The 19095-nt window shown below is 43.8% G+C and overlaps 1 protein-coding gene and 1 pseudogene across 1 annotated transcript in view; one reads left to right on the top strand and one right to left on the bottom strand.

Moving 5' to 3' along the window:
• Nucleotides 1-2784: 2784 nt before the first annotated feature.
• LOC136638930 (inter-alpha-trypsin inhibitor heavy chain H3-like) overlaps nt 2785-19095 on the bottom strand; it is a 33915-nt gene continuing 17604 nt past the window's right edge. The window contains exons 11-20 of the mRNA XM_066612959.1: nt 17889-18070; nt 16831-17016; nt 11999-12138; nt 9962-10122; nt 7653-7679; nt 6731-6844; nt 5767-5971; nt 4339-4511; nt 3002-3113; nt 2785-2914 (exon numbers count right to left, since the gene is read on the bottom strand). Coding sequence (XP_066469056.1) covers nt 2785-2914; nt 3002-3113; nt 4339-4511; nt 5767-5971; nt 6731-6844; nt 7653-7679; nt 9962-10122; nt 11999-12138; nt 16831-17016; nt 17889-18070 — 1430 coding nt within the window. The remainder of the gene's footprint in view (nt 2915-3001; nt 3114-4338; nt 4512-5766; nt 5972-6730; nt 6845-7652; nt 7680-9961; nt 10123-11998; nt 12139-16830; nt 17017-17888; nt 18071-19095) is intronic.
• LOC136642945 (5S ribosomal RNA) lies at nt 17525-17643 on the top strand (annotated as a pseudogene).

The following is a 19095-nucleotide window of genomic DNA, read 5'->3' as shown; positions in this document are numbered from 1 at the left end:
TGGCAGAATGGGTAGCAAAATGGCAGATGCGTTTCAATGGAAGTAAGTGTAAAGTCATGCACATTGGGGCAAAAAATCAAAACTTCACATATAGGCTAATGGGTTCTGAGCTGTCTGTGACAGATCAGGAGAGAGATCTTAGGATGGTGGTGGTGGACAGGTCGATGAAAGTGTCGACCCAATGTGCAGGGGCAGTAAAGAAGGCCAATTCTTAGCTTGGGATAATTAGAAAAGGTATTGAGAACAAAATATTATAATGCTGTTGTACAAATCAATGGTAAGGCCACACCTGGAGTATTGTGTCCAGTTCTGGTCGCCGCATCTCAAAAAGGACATAGTGGAAATGGAAAAGGTGCAAAAGAGAGCAACTAAGATGATTATTGGGCTGGGGCACCTTCCTTATGAGGAAAGGCTTTGGGCCTCTTCAGCCTAGAAAAGAGACGACTGAGGGGGACATGACTGAGACATGCAAAATTATGCACAGGAAGGATAAAGTGGATAGAGAGATGCTCTTTACACTCTCACCTAACACCAGAAACAGGGAACATCCACTAAAATTGAGTGTTGGGAGGGTTAGGACAGACAAAAGAAATTATTTCTTTACTCAGTGTGTGGTCAGTCTGTGGAACTCCTTGCTACAGGATGTGGTGATGGCATCTGGCCTGGATGCCTTTAAAAGGGGAGTGGACAAGTTTCTGGAGGAAAAACCCATTATGGGTTACAAGCCATGATGTGTATGTGCAACCTCCTGATTTTAGAAATGGGTTATGTCAGAATGCCAGATGCAAGGGAGGGTACCAGGATGAGGTCTCTTGTTATCTGGTGTGCTCCCTGGGGCATTTGGTGGGCAGCTGTGAGATACAGTAAGCTAGACTAGATGGGCCTATGGCCTGATCCCGTGGGGATGTTCTTATGTTTCTTAAGTTTTCTTATGAACAGCACTTCTTTCTTCTCTGGATTTAATTTCAACTTGTTTACCCTCATCTAATCCCTCACCAATTCCAGGCAAGATCCATCAACTATAGAACTTCCCTGGCACTTATGTAGAATGGGGATATAGAGGTGGATGTCATCTGCATATTGGTGATAACTAATTCCAAAGCCCCTCATGACCTCTCCCAGCAATTTCATGAGGAAGTTAAATAACATGGGGGGCAGAATGGAACTCTGTGGTATGCCAGAGTATAGGGTGAAAAGCAGGAATCCGCCCTCCCTCAGTACCACCTTCTGGAATCTACCTGCCAGGAAGGGCCAGAGCCACTGCAAATAGTATCCCCCCCACCCCCAACCCCCCAAGGCAATCCAGAAGGATGTCATGGTTGATGGTGTCAAAAGGCCCAGCAACAAGAAAAGACATTAAAGTTGTTAACTAACTGTGGCCAATTCTGCAGCATTTTTCAGAGAAGGTGCTACTGAGATGCCTCCCACTGGAAAATAAATCATGGCAAAAGTTTCCATTTTTTACTCTATGCCCACTAGACAGATGCAGAAGGCTTCATGTTTATGTTTTACTGGCAATGATTTTTTTTTTCAATTGTTGACCATTCACTGGTATTCAGCTCTGCTACTTTGTGGATAGTTGAGATACGTTATCTTAAAAAAAATGTCTTTGTTCCTCCAGTACTATTCTTAGAATCAAGTTTGTCACAATTTTTTAATTAATATACACAGATGGGTTTTTCTGCATCTTTGTTTTTACTGTTGTTACATCTTCTGTGGAATCTTCGATCTCTTTCCCAGGATTAGAGTTCACCCATATTTGTTTATCTAGCCCCAGGACTCTGACCCTGATCATGGCAAGCAGAAAAACCAACCCACCTTAGGTTATCTATTGCCAAACTACCACAGTTTCCTAGCACGGGCCTGTGGGATCTGTCAAACAGATATATGAGATTCAATAATACTGTATAGTCAGAGCACCCACAAGCATGCACCTTTGTCTTCTTTCAACAGGTCTTAAACCATCCATACAATTTCTCGCTTCCTTGCATGGGGTGAAGTATAACTGTTCCTGGATGAGCAGCTGAGTGGCAAATTGCACCTGCTTCCCCCTTCCTCCATGGCCATGTGGCTGATGTTGCAGAGTTCTCCTCACAGCCCATCCCAGGTTGACAAAGACTGGCAAATGCTATAACTCTGTATTGTGTTGCCAATCAGAAAATATGCAGCATTATACCTGTTGTTATCCTGTTGTTGTTGTTCATCAATCATGTTGTTGTTGCTCATCAATCATCACGAAAGGTCCTTCTTGTAAAGCTGCCATCAGACCAACTAAATTCCACTCCAGTGTCCAGGGATTGATTGATCGATCGAACGATCAATCTTTCTTTCTTTCTTTCAGCCAGCCAGCCAGCCAGGAAGGAAGAAAGTGGGCCTTCCAGTTGCTGCTGCCTCCTGATCTCTCCCCTATTTTGCAAACATCTTGACTAATCTTTTGAAAGCCTTGTGGCCAGGGCACATGCATAGACTATTTCTCTGCACAGTTGGCCAGGAGAGCAACTACTGGATACAACTCGGTGCATAATTAAAAAAAATAACTAACATTCTGTTCAAACCTGTGGTACATAAAGGTGAAACTAGATGCAACAACAGCAGCCAAATCAATCAACATTTCAATTTATTCATAAAGAACAGCTGTTTTACTCTGAGGAACAGCTCATGAAAGATCATATTAATGTATGCAAATAGTGCTGCTAGCAGGAACACAGAAATTACCCTTTGTTATAGTTGCCTTTTGAGCACTGAAAAATTATTTTCATCATCACAGCTATTAATTTCTCCATATCAGAATATACTGGGAACAATATAGTCTGTGTGGACACCATCAATTAGACCTTCCCCGTTGTTGTGAATGAACCAGCAGGGGATATTGACACCATGCCGAACATCGTTTCTGTAATCTTTTTGCCATCCCCTAAAATGGAAGGCATAAAGCATCATGGTTAGGGGCCTAATTTAATGCAGGCAAGTAAGTGTCACCTAAAACTCTGTTTCTGTTTACCTGGTTACTGACAGCTGGCTATTTTTCACAATCATGGTGGCATCTGGTTTCTCAGGATCAGTCCCAGGGTGTACTTCTAGTATGCTGAAGTCAATGGAGTGGAAAAATTGTCCTTAAGAAACGGATGACAAGAGTCACCAAAGAGTTTCCACTAAGTGATACTATCTCACCTTTTCTAATGTTTTGATTTTAATATATCTTAATTATGCACATTTTATTCAAACAGAAAGTGATCCATTGCTGCTACCCACCTGGAGGCATCAAGCATCCCTCCTTCCCTTTTTCCTTCCATAGGAGTGTCTGGCTGAACATCAGGACAGAAGTCCTTTAATACATTCCACAGCTTGAACTAGGCTGCAACTGTACTTTTGTACCTAATTTTATGTGCAACTTTATAGGTATCTCACTGCCCAATCCTGAACAGTGCGTGTCAGCTTACCACTGGCATGCACTGTTGCAGACATGTTGTAAGGCTGGGCTAGCACTGGGCGGACACCGGAATTCCACTGCTGGGCAGTTGCATGGACCACCAAGCAACGGAGAGGTAAGTGCGGGTGTGGGGGGAGGCTGGGAGGAGGTGTTCCAGGGAGGGGAGAGGAGGACGGCAGAGGACAGGAAGGAGGCGTTATGGGGGGAGGGAGCAGGGAGGGAGGCAGGCAGGACTGATGGAGCGAAGTTCGATCAGATCCAGAGCCTTCATGTCAGGCTCACTGCTCAACATGGAGGCTCTTGATTCTCCACCAACCTTTGGGTCGGCGGAGAATTGAGTAGCCCCATTGCGGGACTATTCAGTACCTGGGGGAAGGCGATGAAAGTCCCCTTCTCCCAAGGAGCTGCCAGTGGCTACCCGAAGCGCGCAGGATGTGGTGGCAGCCATTTTTGGTGCCACTGCAGCCCCGCACCCCGGGCAGCTCAGGATTGGGCTGTCAGACATTCCAACTGTTATCTTTACATTAATCTCTCTCTCTCTCTCTCACACACACACACACACACACACACACACACACACACACACACACACACACACACACACACACACACACACACACACAACAGAGGGAACAATCCTAACCCACTTACCAGCACCCACATAAGGGCAATGCAGCTCCAAGGTAAGGGAACAAACATTCCTTTATCTTAAGAAGGCCTCCATGAGTGCCACCCAACTGCAGGATGCAGCACACGTCCCATTGGCACAGCTGTGCCAGTGCGGGAACGTTTGTTAGGATTTGGGCCACACACACACAAGCAAATAGTGCTTAATGCCAAGAGACCTAGAAGGCATGAAAGGAAAGCAACAGGAAACAAAATCAAAATACAGTGTTGTAAATTGTTACCTAATAAACCGTGGGTTTGCTCAGACAACCTGTGACTATCCAGGGTGTAAAATCCTAGGAAATCTCTATGTAGTGGATGCTTTTTCCACACTTGATGCAGAATAACAAGAAATCTTGCCCCATCATCCATTGAGACCTCTAGGCTCTTTTTTCGTTTGATAATCAAAGTAAAACTAGGTGAGAAGAGAAAGAACAAGGAAAACAGAATGATGCAATCTTTACCATCAACAATACTGCTGAGGAACTTGGTGATGGGAAGAAAACCATCTGTTGGGAAGACATTTTTAAAAAGAATGTCTGTATTTTAAATGTACCCCTAGAATCAAGTATCTGTTATGGAAATTCTGGCTTCAATTCACTTCAGTTATCAGGCTATCAACTCTTACAAAGTTGATCGCCTTTTGAGCAGACCAGAGGAAGAGGAACTGAAGTACACTCTCCCTTCATCTCTGCATAGAGATGACTGACCTTACTGGATCTTATCATGCTCACCATCTTCTCCAAGACTTTGCACTGCTGTAATTTAACAAGGATCACTGTCACTCTTTTGCATGCAAAATGGTGTAGTGGTTCTGGAGTTGAACTTGGACCTGGAAGAACCCTACTCAGCCATGAAGCTTCCTGGGTGACCTTGGGTCAGTCATTACCTTTCAGTCTATCTCCCAGAGTACACCAGAGTACACCAGTCTGAGCTTCTTGGAAGAAGGGTTGTATAAAAATGTGAAAAATAAATAAAATTAAATGCATATATAACAAGACATTCTAGAGGTGGAAGCATCTCTGCTTGATGCCCTTGTATGTGTTAGCAGGTCCTCAATTTCCAAAACTGATTGGAAAAAAAGAGAAAGAAAAAGTCTTAATAACATCAGCCAAGAATAGTGCTGACAATTTGCACCTAAAGTTCATAAAAAGATTCCCCCTTCAAACAGTTATTCCAAATATATGCCACTTTTGTCCTGAACTTTTGTCCTATAATCACTGAATATCTGATAGTGAACAGTGTTTGATTTTGTAACATCCAACTTTGATTTCAATATTTAACTGCATTTGAGAGTTGATGTGAAACTGTATTCATATTTCACGGTATTCAATAGCTTGCACCAATTAGCATGCATTAGTTCATTGTATTCTACAGGTGGAGTGCAATCAGATATCTGAAATTATTTAATATCTGATATCTGACATTATTTGAGAATTGACATGGAATGGTATTAGCACTGGATATATATATAAAAATAAAAAGGGATTTTGTTATGTCGCGTGTTGTTTTTTTTCTCAGATCGTGAGGTTGCACTAAGGCTGCAATTCTATACACACTTTCCTGGGAATAAGCCCCACTGAACACAATAGGGTTTACTTCTGAGTAGCCGTACATAGAATTGTGCTGTGTAAGGGTTTTATCCTTTTTTTAGAATGTGCAGAGTTTACCCTGGTTGTCGTAAGATGACGTCATCAAGCCACTTGAATCTAGTCTGCTTTATACCATTCTGAAGGATGATTTCCTCAGTAGTTATTTCAAGTCTTAAATCCAGATGAATATTTACAATCCCAAGTGTTCCAAAATATGTATTCTGTGGTCCTGCATCATTGCTGCTCTTCTTATCACCAATAAGTTGCCCATTGACTATAACACCTATAGCATATGTGGTGTTAAGAAAAGGAATTATGAAAAGGAACAATTTAGCAAATGATCTTGTCCCACTCTAACACCCCAATCCTAACCCTTGCCACCAGTGACAGTGCAGCCATGCCAAAAAAAAAAAAAAGCCGCCTGCCGTATCCTATGGTGGGTCTATGCATGCAGCTGCTCCAAAGGGGAAATGTTATTTAACAGAGGAACATGGCAGGGGAGGGGAGGGGCTAGTTTCATACTGCAATCATTTTCTCAGGAGGAAGCAAGCTCAGATACATGCCCTGAATGGGGACCTAGCTCGATCCAGAAAGGGGTGGGATATTTTCCCTGCTGCCATATAAGTATTTCAGCAGCAGCTCATCAGTCTCTGGTACAACACCGCCACACTGGGAGACTCTCCCAGAGTCAGCTCACTGTTTCCTGCTCCTGCCTACTGTGCAGCCTTTACTCCTCCCTTCCATTCTAATACCCTGCTTCACTCTCAGCCTGCTTGTCCTGCCTTTCACTCCAGCTCCATTCCAAACCTTTCACGGAGATAACTAGGTCCTGACCTCCTGCAACTATTTTGCATCCCTAGGACAGTAAGTAAGCCCAGGGCCAGCCTTATGATGAGGTGAGCTGAAGATGCATGCTTGAGCATTGCCACCACTGAGATGCTGAACCTTGCCATGGAGGTTCCTCCTTCCTTCAAACCACAGTTTGTCATAACTGCAGCGAGTCTAAAATTAACAACCCTATGTTTTAAGAGAAAAAGCTCACCTGTAACTGGGTCTCTTACTAAGTTTAATACAATCCCTGGATCTTCATTAATATTGAAACAAAGTGCATCTTCTTTCTGGGGAACAGCGATAATGAAGTGTGGATCTGCATCAACTGCAAGGAAACATTAGCACAAAGTGAAGTTGGTGCCAGGTGCCTGCCAGGAGAGCAAAGAGCCAGACCAGTAAAGTGGTTATTCACAGGACTGATGGCAAGAGGCCACCAATCCAAAGGCCAGGAAGGTCACACTTATCACCCTGAACCATGAAATTATCCCCCCCAAATGATCCAAGGAGTTTAACACTCCAAAATTAAATGCAGCCTTATCTACTCAAATGTAAATCGAGTTTTCATGCCTCCAACATTCAAATGAAGCTTCCCAGCTCCAAATCCTGTTGGAACAATATACTTGGTGACCAGAACCACCTCAATGGAAACCTGAACTGAGGAAAAACAACTTTTCTAAAACAAAGTTTTCATGTCTTTTGTGGTCTTCACCAGTCCTATGACTAAATTCCTACCACAAATAAGCCAATGATCCTCAAATTTATTACCACATGCTTAGTTGGATAGGAAAACTAAGGGCCCAATCCTATTAACTTTCCAGCATCGGTGCAGCTGCAATGCAGCCCTGAGGTAAAGGAGCAAATGTCCCCTTACCTTGAGGAAGCCTCTGTGGCTGCTTCCCCACCACAGGATGCAGTGTACAGCCTATTAGCATAGCTGCACCAGCACTAGAAAATTGGATAGGATTGGGCCCTCAGGCAGAATCCATCAGGGGTCCTCAACTAGCTGCAAAAGACCTCCTGATTGAGTCAACTCTTGTTGAAATTGAGCAATGTGTTAGGAAGCACTTACTCTGAGATGCTTTGTAATCCTGGTTTTTCTCTGTTATATGCAAATTTAAAAAAATACTCACCACTAGAGTAATAGGGAGAAGAAGGTGGTGCTTGATAGTGGGAATGTTGGAAAGATTGTTGTCTTGCTGTATGGGGGAAGAAAAAGAAAATGCAATTTCTTCAGCTAACATCCAAAAAGACTGAGTGCACATTTTGCCATTACCACCATGTTCCCATCCCATGTTACGCAGATGGCAGTATGGTGGTCCTCATCTGCTCAGGTATCAAGAGCAAAATTCAGATAAATCTTCCATCCCAGTCAATCAAGTTCCACAGCACTGACAACTGTTTTTAAAAATCCAAATATCTCATTTTAAGCCACACCTCCATATGGCCCTAATACTTTGCTAACATCTAGCTCAGTGATTTTCAACCTTTTTCATCTCATGGCACACTGACAAGGCCACTAAAATGGTCAAGGTACACCATCAGGTTTTTTACAATTGACAAGGCACACCAGGCTGCCAGTGGAGGGCTCACATCCCCATTGGCCCTACTAATAAATGACTTTCCCCCAAATTCCAGTGGCACACCTGTGGACCACTCGCGGCACACCGGTGTGCCACAGCACAGTGGTTGAAAATGGCTGCTAGCTAGCGAGCTTAATAATAACACCTTTATAAAACATAATAGAAACCAAAACACAGTAATAAAAATAGAATAATTAACACACACACACACACACACACACACACACACACACACACACACACACACACACACTTTACTCATAATGAGGATTGAAAGCCTGTAAAAACCAAAATGTGTTGACAGAGCAGTAGCAGAAAGTACAGCAGAAATGAAATATATGCATGCCCTGTTATCTGAGGGGGTTCCACTCTGGAACCACCAGAGGATACCGGGGATGCCCTATTCAGCTGTTGTTGTCCAATGTGCCTCAGAGGGTGTGTTTGGCCAGGAAACGGGGATAGGAACTCAGTGTGTCACTGCTGTTGAGATCCTTCCCATCTCACGCTTGAAATGCTACAAGATTGACCCACTCCTGACCCAATCCTCCCCAAACCACTCCCACCGCCTCCTTACCTGCTCTGGCATGGGATGGGTGAGCTCTACCAATCTGTGCCAGCAGTCCCAAAGTGCACAACAGTAATGCGGCATTTGCAACACTGGACCAGACTTACAGTAGCAGATCATGAGATCCACTGTCATAAGCTTCAGTTAGGATTGGGGGAAAACTGATTCATCTAAGTAGTAAGACTATAAAAAAAAATTAAATCTGAGCTCAGTTGTTTAAAAGAAATTTGACATGAATCATGTGGGTTTCTCCTTGATTCAGTGAAATTCAGAATTTAATTCATTTAAAAATGAGCTAGCAAATTTAGCCACACATCCATAAAAGATAAGGCAGAAATATAATGAGAATTAAACTTACCTTCAGCTGTTTTCATGTATGATTAAGAAAATGAGAGAGAGAGAGAGAGAGAGAGAGAGAGAGTTAATTTTTAGCTAGTCTGTTCTGTCCATCAAGTATTTTTAAAAAGCACAATAACACAAGAATGGATGCTACATCTATATGTTCAGTCACAAGGCCCTGCCAAGGATGTTGTGTAGCTCTTTCTGCTTCTTAAAATGCATTCAAGCAAAACATGTATTCCATTCTACATGCTCTTTAATATTGGAATGTATGCCAAGATTGGGTAAACCAGCAGTGACAAGTTCAAGTCTCCCCCACAAAAGTATTTGTTTTTCCAAATCGTTCAATCATCCTGCTACAACAGTGACAAAATAATGATGTCATTGAGAGGGAGTGGACTAGATGAACAGATGAGGAGTGGACAGATGAGGTTATAAGCCCTTACGCATCCAAGAGCTTGTATAGGCTATCTGGGGGGAAAAGAATGACCTCCATTTTGCAGAGACAAGATTTCAGGCCACATCTTGCAAGACCACTGGATCAAAGTGGCTCTCATGATATCCAGAGGAGTACTTGTTAGTACTGATATGGAATGCTAGATCTTGGGGGTTCTGTAGAGCCTGTTATCTACCATAGACCCTTTGTCAGTTTTTCATATGTTCAAAGAGAGTTTCGAGGCCACATCTTCCAGCATACAATGTCTGTCTGATATATATGATTGAATATATAAACCCATTCAGATGGCCATGTAAACCAAATTTTCCTGTTTTGCTTCTAGAGGTAAATTATCTTTACGCTGGCTAGTTCTTGCTCCTGAATATAACAGAAGACTATACCACTGTGAAACAAAATGTTAGCTTTAACGTTTCTCTATAAACAAAGAAGTTTCTAAAAGCTAGGTCAGATTGTTAGTTAATTTCCCAAGAGAAAGAAAAATATGCACAAAAATATATGTACCTTCTTGAGGTTTGTCAGCAATTGCTGTCTCGTTCGCATTCTCAACATCTTCTGGCTTTGTGACTACCATGGAAGTCAAAGGAGTCACAAACTTATATTTCAGAGACATATCCAGTGCTTCAGCTGTAAGATTTGACTTTTCATATCCTGTTGCTGTAGAGCTAAATACAATAAGATCAAGAAGACATGTTGTGAAAGGCACATTACACAACATGTCACTGGTAGATGTAAAAATGTTTAATTCATTTTTGCATGATATCTTTTCCATATGCTTGTGAAACCACACATGAACAGTGTGAAATGTTGCTTTACTTTCATATGCACTCCGAATCTTAAAGTCAAGTTAACTTCCTGTTTCCTTTTAATGTCAATCTAGTTTTTTTCAAGCATTCAGGCTGCCGACAGTCTGCCTGCCTGAATACTTGTAGCATCCTGTAAAACCAAGAACATTTTCACCCCAGCAAGACTCTAAACAGAGTTAATTGTGCAGGGGGCATGAAGCCCCCCACCCTGATCAGCACATAACTGGATCCCCAGTTACCAGATCTGTGGATACGGGGGCCCACCTGTACTTAAATTTGAGGCCTCTTTTGAGCTTGAGGGCAAAGTCAAATGACCAAATGAGACCAAATAACTTCTGATTGGGACCTTCCATTAGCGTTTGTATAGATTTAAGCTGGAGAAAGCATATATTTCACATTTTAATTTTCTTCATTGACCCAATGCTGTAAATAGAAATCTATTTCTCAATTTTTCCTGAGGCATTTCCACTGCTAAGTTTGAGTTTAACCTTTTAAACATTTCATTCTGTTTGGCTTTGCAGTTATCATAGTGCTCAGTTCGATCCATGCATACCAGAAAAGGCAGGGGGGAAAACACTCTTCATTGGATATAAATTTGACCTGTCTGGTCAGACTCCAAAACCTTGATATTCGCCCAGAATATGATGGGGGAGAAGACAGGGGGAATGTCAAAGATGCCATTGTAGATGTAAGGAGTATCAAGTGGTAAGTTTAAGCTTTGGGGAAGGCAGGGGTTAACCAGTGGTTCCTCTCATGTCTCTAGTATGGACATCAAGAGGAAGAAAATACTGAGGTAGAAAATGGGATCATATAAATCTTGATCTATCACACAGATCTGCATGTCACTTCTCCCTGAGTACATATTGGGAAATGTGAAATTAGAATTTAAAACACATCTCTTCTATTCCCCCCCCCCCCAATTGCAGAAATTATTTCTATTGGGCTCTTCACAAATGAAGGGCTATGCTAGGAATCCCAGCACAGGGAAGCAGGAGGAGGCAAGGGGAAGGAAATACTTAGCCCAGTGATCCCCAAACTTTTTCAACTGGCTGCTCCCTTGATCTTCTGGGCCATTGGCTGCGGCTCCCTATTAGGGCTACAATCCTATACATTGTATAGGGCAGTAGGTTTCTTTTTCCGCAAGGATTCGGGGCTCCCCTGGCTGGTTTCTGCAGCTCATTGGGGAGCCACAGCTCATAGTCTGGGAACCACTGCCTTCGCCCACAGGGCTTAGTCACTGCTGCTTTTCCTGTTCACCATCTTTTTAAAGCAAAAACCCCAAACCGATGATAGGGCTGCGTGCTCTGGTTCCTGAGAAAATGCACAATCATTGAAGGAAGACTGGTGAATACAGGAGTTCAGGGTACAGACCTAGGAGAGCTGTCTTGCATCTAACCCTGCCTCCCTCCAGTAAAAGGGCACTGTGTGAGGAATGGGGAGAGGGAAACTGGGCATTGTGTAACTGCTCATCATTCAGATCATAGGCCTGCAATCGCTTTCCACAGGGCAAATATGTAAACAGTGGGAATGCTACTGAGGGCAGGGTGGAGAGTGGGAAAGCAGGGATGATCTCTTCTCAGAAACAACATATTGTGACTTGAGTACAGGGGAAATACAACATTCTGCAAAAGAAGCTTGACTTGGAAAGAAGTGATCTGGATCCCCGGCAACAAACGAGGAACAACTGTGCCTTTATTTCACAAAGAATCAATCTTCTGGAAAGGTTCTGAGTTACCGTTTCTCCAGAAGTTGCTGAATGGTGAGATAAGCCCAGAGTCTCTCAATATAGTCACCAAATATGTACGCCTGCTCTTCAAGAGCTTTAGCTGTTTCCTCAACATCTGCTTGTTCAGTAAAAGTTACCTCATTTTCTGCCTGTTTCGAAGAAAACAATTTTTCGTTTTAAACAGCATCTTTGGCAACCATATCAGAACAGACATCTATATGTGCGTATGTTCTTATGCCTGAACTGTTTTTAATAGCACTAGTTTTTTCATCTGTATCCTGATAACTTTACAGGGCGGGACTGCATATATCCCAGTGGAGTCTCTTTCAGGTTACTCATCACATCTCACATTTAGGGGAACCTCTACTCCTTTATAAGAATGGATTTGTATTTAGTAAAGTTTCTGCGGGCCCAAACCTATCCCATTTTCCAATGCCAATGCAGCAGCAATGCAGCTCTGAGGTAAGGGAACCAATGTTCCCTTACTGTTAGCAGGCCTCCGTGACTGCCCCCCCCCGACCATGTTAAAACACATGTCCAGTTGGCACAACTGCATCAGGGCTGGAAAGTTGGATAGGATTGGGTCCTTAATCCCTTAGCTCCTTCAATCAAAGGATACATAAGATGCCTAGATATGCTTTTCCAAACCCGGTGAGATACTGGCATTTGCAGTTCATTTTCTTGTTAACTCAGATCATGCACATGCTTCAAGACATCAGATTAAAGCTACTCACCCAATTCAGATTTTTCAGTGGTGTTTGCTTTGCTAACTTCTAATTAGCTCCTTGACTTGTTCTTTTGTCAGCAAACGAAAAGAAATTGTTCTGTTCAGCCTTACAATGCTGATGCCGTAGTGTAAACTGTCAAATGTTTTATAGCATATGTAATGGAAGATCATCAGATCATCAGGTAGATTATGTGTTGACAGCAATTCCCATGTTTTGACAGCTGGTTGAGAGCTCTGGGAAGGGCAGGGGTGGCTCCACAGCTGTAATCAATCAAGGCCAATGGAGACTCTGATGGACACCTGAGCTTCATTTGACCTTGATGGGACTTTGAATGGACATGGACTGAAGAGATGGCTCACCTGAGCCTAATTTGGACTTAACAAGGGGCTAACAAGGTAGCTCACAGCTGAGCTGCATTTTGGATAATGGGACAGCCAAGGATAAAAGGCAGCTTCAGAAGGAGTCCAGAGCTGCCTGACCCAGACCTACGGCACCGAGATCTACAGGATACCCCAGACCTATGGGTTGGACACACCGAGAGAAGGGGACTGCCAGCACCCTGCTGGAGGACACAGAGGAAGGGACTCTGCTGCAGTAGACTGCTACGGGAAGGATTAGACTGCGGAACACTGAACTGGACTGTGCTTTGGGAGATTGCGCTGGAGTGTACTTGGACTAGAGGCTTTGGACCTTTATCCACTAAGTTAAGTGGAGTTTTGGGGAGGGAAAGCTTCTGGACAAGAGGAAGTACAGGGAGTGTCAGTGTTTGTAAGCAATAAATTTGGTTAATTGCTATAGATAAGGAGTTCTGTTCATTTCTCTGCACACCACAGCTGTTGTTCTTGGAAATAAGGATGTGTTAATTAGCCAAAAAAGTGGGCATTGGGAGCCAGAATATAATTCAGACAGGACAAATTGGCGTAGTTGGCAGGATAGGAGAAATTGGCATCAGGAGTGGGATTTTAAGTCTGAGGCAATTACGTAATGCTGACACAGCTGTGTGCAAAGGAATGAACTCCTTTTGGATCTGGAATATGGAGCCCCTAGTAAAGAACATGTACACTTCTGCTGTGTTTTTGAATTCATGGAGTGTGCTGGGAATGATATGGGCATTAATTATGGCACTTGTCCATATCTGGAAACTTGGTAAGTTTGTTTTCTCCTATTTGAGAAAACTCTGGGTGCCAGGTGGGGATTGTGCTGCGGAAATACAGTACCTAAAACGGGAGCTGCATAGGCTGAATGGGTTAATCTGCTGTTTAAAGGAACAGAATTCAGCTTATGCTGAAGCCTTGGCAAATGCCCAACAGCAGATAAGGGTATCAGACTGCCTTAATGAGACTCTCTCAACCTGGTTGGCAGAGCTCAAGGAAAAACTGAAGGCAGAGGTAAGCGAGGAGCGCAAGCCTCGTAGCTGGAATACCAGTCTGGATGCTAGTATGAAAGCTCCAGCCAGACAAGGGAAAGGTGAAGGGGCACAGTCTGTAGTTCGGGCACGCCCCCTTGTAACAAATAAGGCGAAAGGACCTTTGGGAGCTCCCTTCCAAACAATTCGAACTGTGAAGGATTACACGGTACAGGAGTTGTCAGACTTGGCCAAGGATGTGAGGCAATGCCCCAGGGAACCACTAAGTGCTCGGCTGCTCCGACTTTATGACCAAGGGTGTGATAACATTTACCTTAGTGTAAATGAATTAAGGGCACTGGGAGCTTTATTTAGGGATGTGTTAATTAATGGGTACCTGCGGGGAGCTAATGGCCAGCCAGGTTCATTGTTTATGTGGGTTTGTATGGCTGTGCAAGCTAGATACCCCACGCCACTAGATTGGGAGGAAGGTTTGCCAGGGTGGCAAAGCATTAGGGAAGCCATGGAGCGGTTGCGCATGTTGGCCACCCAGGCTGGTGTCTATGTGCCTGGGTTTCAGGGGCCGGACGACATGCCTTTCACAGCAGGAATGAGATCTAGGCTAGTGAAAGGAGCCCCAGCACACATGAAGGGTGCTGTGGTGGCTATTTTGGGGCCTGCTCAGGGGCAGCCTGTGGGGGCTGTGGCCCTCCTGCTAGGGCAACTGGAGGATATGCCCAGTGAAGGTACCCTGAAGCCTAAAGCCCAGAATGTTAAGGAAGGGAAGGGTACCCCAAGGACGGAGGAGAAGGTGTGTGAAGGAAAGATCCTGGATAAGAACCCCCTGCATTCATCTGGACAGAGGGTTCCCAGGTGGAAGATGTGGGCGGACCTGATAGACAGAGGGGTGCCCAGGGAAAAGATGGATGGTATCCCTACTCCAGAGCTGTATAAACTCTGGGAGGAGGGGAAGGGGAAGAGAAAGGCCCAGGTGAGGCAAACCATGCCTGCCAACTCCTGTGAAGGGTCAGATACAGAAGATGAGACCTCATTAACTCCTTTGGAGGAAGATCTCATAAACTTGGGGATTGATCTCGGGCCCCACGGAGAAAGATGTGCAGCAGGGGCTAGTCACCCTAGTAAAGCACATGAAGGCTCAAGGGTAGGAAATTGATCCTGCTAAGATTCAGGGACCGGCTCAACAAGTCCAGTTCCTAGGGGTGGTATGGTCTGGACCTGTGAGGCACATTCCAGACAGGGTGCTGAATGTTATAGCTGCCCTGCCCCCTCCTTCTTCGAAGAAGGAGGCGCAGAGGATAATAGGGTTGATAGGATTCTGAAGACAACACATCCCACACCTTGCCCAGATACTGCGACCTATATATAATATAACTAGGAAAAAGGTAGAGTTTGAATGGGGAGAACAGCAGCAAGTTGCTTTGACTGCTGCTATGACTGCAGTGGCGGCAGCAATGCCCCTGGACCCCTTGCATGAAAGGACTTCCTTTGAGCTGCAAGAATCTGCTAATCAGGAAGTGGCTATGTGGAGTTTATGGCAGAAGGGACAAATGGGGAAGAAGGTGCAGTTGGGTTTCTGGTCAAGGAAACTACCCACGGCAGCAAAGAGATACAGGTGCTGGGAGGTGTTGCAGATCCAGATTACCAAGGAGAACTGAAGGTTATTCTCTACAATGGGAGCAAGGACAATTTCATATGTCAGGCTGGGCAGTGGATAGTGTTTGTAGCAATAAATTTGGTTAATTGCTAGAGATAAGGAGTTCTGTGTTCATTCCTTTGTACACCACAGCTGTTGTTTCTAGAGATAAGGATGTGTTAATTAGCCAAAAAAAGTGGACATTGGGAGACAGAACATTTTTTGGGACAAGACAGCATACATGTAGGAATGTGATTTTCCTACACGTGCAATGCAAATATTTAAGTATCTGTTCTTCATCTTTTTATTTTTAGTAGAGATGACGTGAGTAGGAATGCGTGTAGATTTCAAGTTAAAAGGACAACCTGAAGCTCTGCCTTATATTTCCAAAAGTGAGAGGAATGTCACTATGAGGTAGATAACATTTTTCTCTGAGGTACTTAAATTTGCCACAATATTTTACAATTACAGTAATTATATTACTTGGATTCAGTTTGAATATTTGCATGGGGTTATTAAATAGCGCAAACCTAACCTTTGGCTCTGCTGGCGTAGCAGTTGCTGCACTGGCCTAGAATGTCACAAACCTGTCATAAAGAACATTCATGACTACTCTAGAGCAAGCAGGGCTGGCAGGAAGACCTGTGTCAGCCCACCATGCCTGCATCCGAATCTTTTTCCAGTGGTGGAGGTAAATATTCTGTCATGTGGCACAGGAGCTTGGCAAGGGTGGAAGAGGGCAGAATGGAAGCAGGGAGGGATGTAATGAGACAGGGGGGAGTGGAATGGGGATGGGACAGACCTGGGAAGGGGCTGGATCAGCAGAGGGAGCCTCCACCGTATCCTAACCCCATGATTTTACATGGAGCTACTCAGATTTAGATGGTGCAGATCTGAGTAGCCCTATTGGGCAGGTCAAAGTTTTACATGAGGGAAGGGAGGAAATGTCCCCTTACCCAAAGTATACTTCCAGGCTCCTCTTAACTAGTGCTGGATACAGCGCAGGCCATGCTGCACCAGTGCAGGTTAGGATTGGACTGTAATTTGACATATTTTCCCCATTTTTCACTGCACACTCATCCTTGGATTATCAGATAATCAGACTAGTACTTACACCTTCAGCGTTCACTTCTGCAATCATATTTTTCAAGTCATTGTCTGTAATTCGCCCAGCCACCACAATTTCAGAGCCATCATAATAGTGTTTAAAACTGTTTTGAGTTAGGTCAGAGACAGCATTTTCAGGGTACTGTAATGCTACTTCAGTAAGCAAGGGATTGGCGACTTCATCATAAAAACCCTAGAAAAATGAAGTTAATTAAAATCAGAACACCTGTAATTGACAGTTCAGTTTGTCCACTGAAATTAAGGCATGAGGAATGAGACATTTTTTTTGTTCTTTCGCGGTGGACCATAGCATTTCAGAGTGTACCAGGCAGGTCCAGTCTAAGACCTCCTGATGCCTGTGGTGGTATGCCAAATGCTGCCCCCCTTGCCCAAGGATGTGCCAGTTTCTGCTCCTCCCACTCTCCAGTGCTTTAGTTAGGCATTTTCCTGCCCTCCAGATTTCCTCTTCCTCTCTCCACCTTTCCTCTTCCAAACTGAGGAGCAGAAGGTGGTGAAGGCGAGTAAGCAGATAGAAATGGGTGCCCACCCACTAATCTGCTGTCTGAGGCCACTGCTTCAGCAGGCATCATGGGTGGGCTGGCCCTGACGCTGGGACACTATATAATCGCTTCCAGCATTGTTGCCATTGTCTCTGTTTAAAGAAAATTACACTATCATGTCTCCAGGAGGCCTTTCCAAAATCAAAGGACCCTGTTACCCTGCACATGCCTGATCTTGTCTGATCTCAGAAGCTAAGCAGGATCAGGCCTGGTTAGTATTTGGATGGGAGACCGCCTGGGAATACCAGGTGCTGTGGGCTTATACCATAGTCTTTCGAGACTGAAGGTTGCCAACCATTGTGGGTCCATGCCCACAAAAGTGGGTGGCAGTGGATGGGTGGCCAAAGTGGCAAGGGGAAAAGGTTCAACTTTGTCAACAAAAAAATCACAGTTTTTAAAAAAACAACAACACTAGGTCTGTTTGGACCAATACTACTTTCATGACCTTAACATAAAGAAGTATTTTTAAGACATTAGAATTAAAGCAACCTTAGAATTATTCTACCTGTAGTTGCAGGTCTGCATCAGAGTCTTCATAGATGCGACGAGCTAATCCATTGTTTTCTCTTGCAAGCCTTTCTAAAAATCCATAGTCAACATCATAACCAAACCCAAGATTGTATAAAGGGTATTGTCCTTGAGTTGCATTTTTAACGTTCTCCTGAATCGCACTTACACTTGTTACACCTGTACGGAAGCACAAATGGTAAATAGGTCTTACAGTCAAAGTTAACACAAAGGCGAAGGAGGAGCCTATCAAAATCATTAGTAGGTATTTTAAACTGCCAATAACATTTTCAAAATGAGTAATAACACTAATACAAAAAAGTAGTTAAATCAAATTGTAAACAGTATTTCCTAAGGATCTTTCCAGACTCAAATAAAATAGAAATGCTCTAACTCCTTTGTCTCAATTTTTAATGAACATATTGAAGCAGGCAGTGTGACGTAGGTTACAACCCAATTCTAACTAGTGCTGCGCAGTGGGGCTGCATGACCTCAGCTACATCCTGGCTGGAGGTCTCCTCAGGATAAAGGGAAATTTTTGCCCTTATGCCAAGTAACACCCCAGCCTGCCCTATGGGGCTAGGATCTCCATTTAGCTGGTGGAAGTCTGACCAACTCCATAGAAGGCTGGCTGGGCTGGGAGGGGGTTTAAGGTGTGTCGTGAATGTTCTTTATGGCACGTTCACAATACCTTCAGCTGGTACAGTGGCTGCTAAGCATACCCAGCACAGAAATAGGATTTTGTTGTTAGTGACAGTAAATGTTAAGATATAGTAAGTAACTCACTCTCTGGAGGTAGGGGGCTAAGGTCAGTACAAAGAGAATAGTGGGAGCTGGCTTAAGAAGGCCAGGCCCAGAAACTTCTAAGGACTACAATAAACTCAGGTTTTAGGGCAAAACATATAGCTAGGGCCAGACTGGGGTTGAGTACTGACTGAGATGAGGCAATTGGTGCAGTTACTCCAGACAAGGTGCATCTTTCAGAGTGGCAACCTGAGCATAGACAACAGTTATACAGAGCCAATCAAGCCCTTATTGACTACGCAGGTCACTTGGGCAGAAAAGAAACAATACCAGGCATGGTCTTTATTTATTTAGATTTCGATACCACCTTGGAGGATACCACCTCTAAGCCACAAGCCTGGCGCTAAAGGAGGTTTATAACAAGATTAAACATACATAATAAAACTTATGTAAAAACAATA

This window comes from Tiliqua scincoides, chromosome 2, assembly GCF_035046505.1.
Source record: "Tiliqua scincoides isolate rTilSci1 chromosome 2, rTilSci1.hap2, whole genome shotgun sequence".
In the NCBI taxonomy this organism is placed as follows: domain Eukaryota; kingdom Metazoa; phylum Chordata; class Lepidosauria; order Squamata; family Scincidae; genus Tiliqua; species Tiliqua scincoides.
The sequence above is the reverse complement of the archived record's forward strand: the minus strand, read 5'-3'. Positions and strand labels throughout refer to the sequence as shown.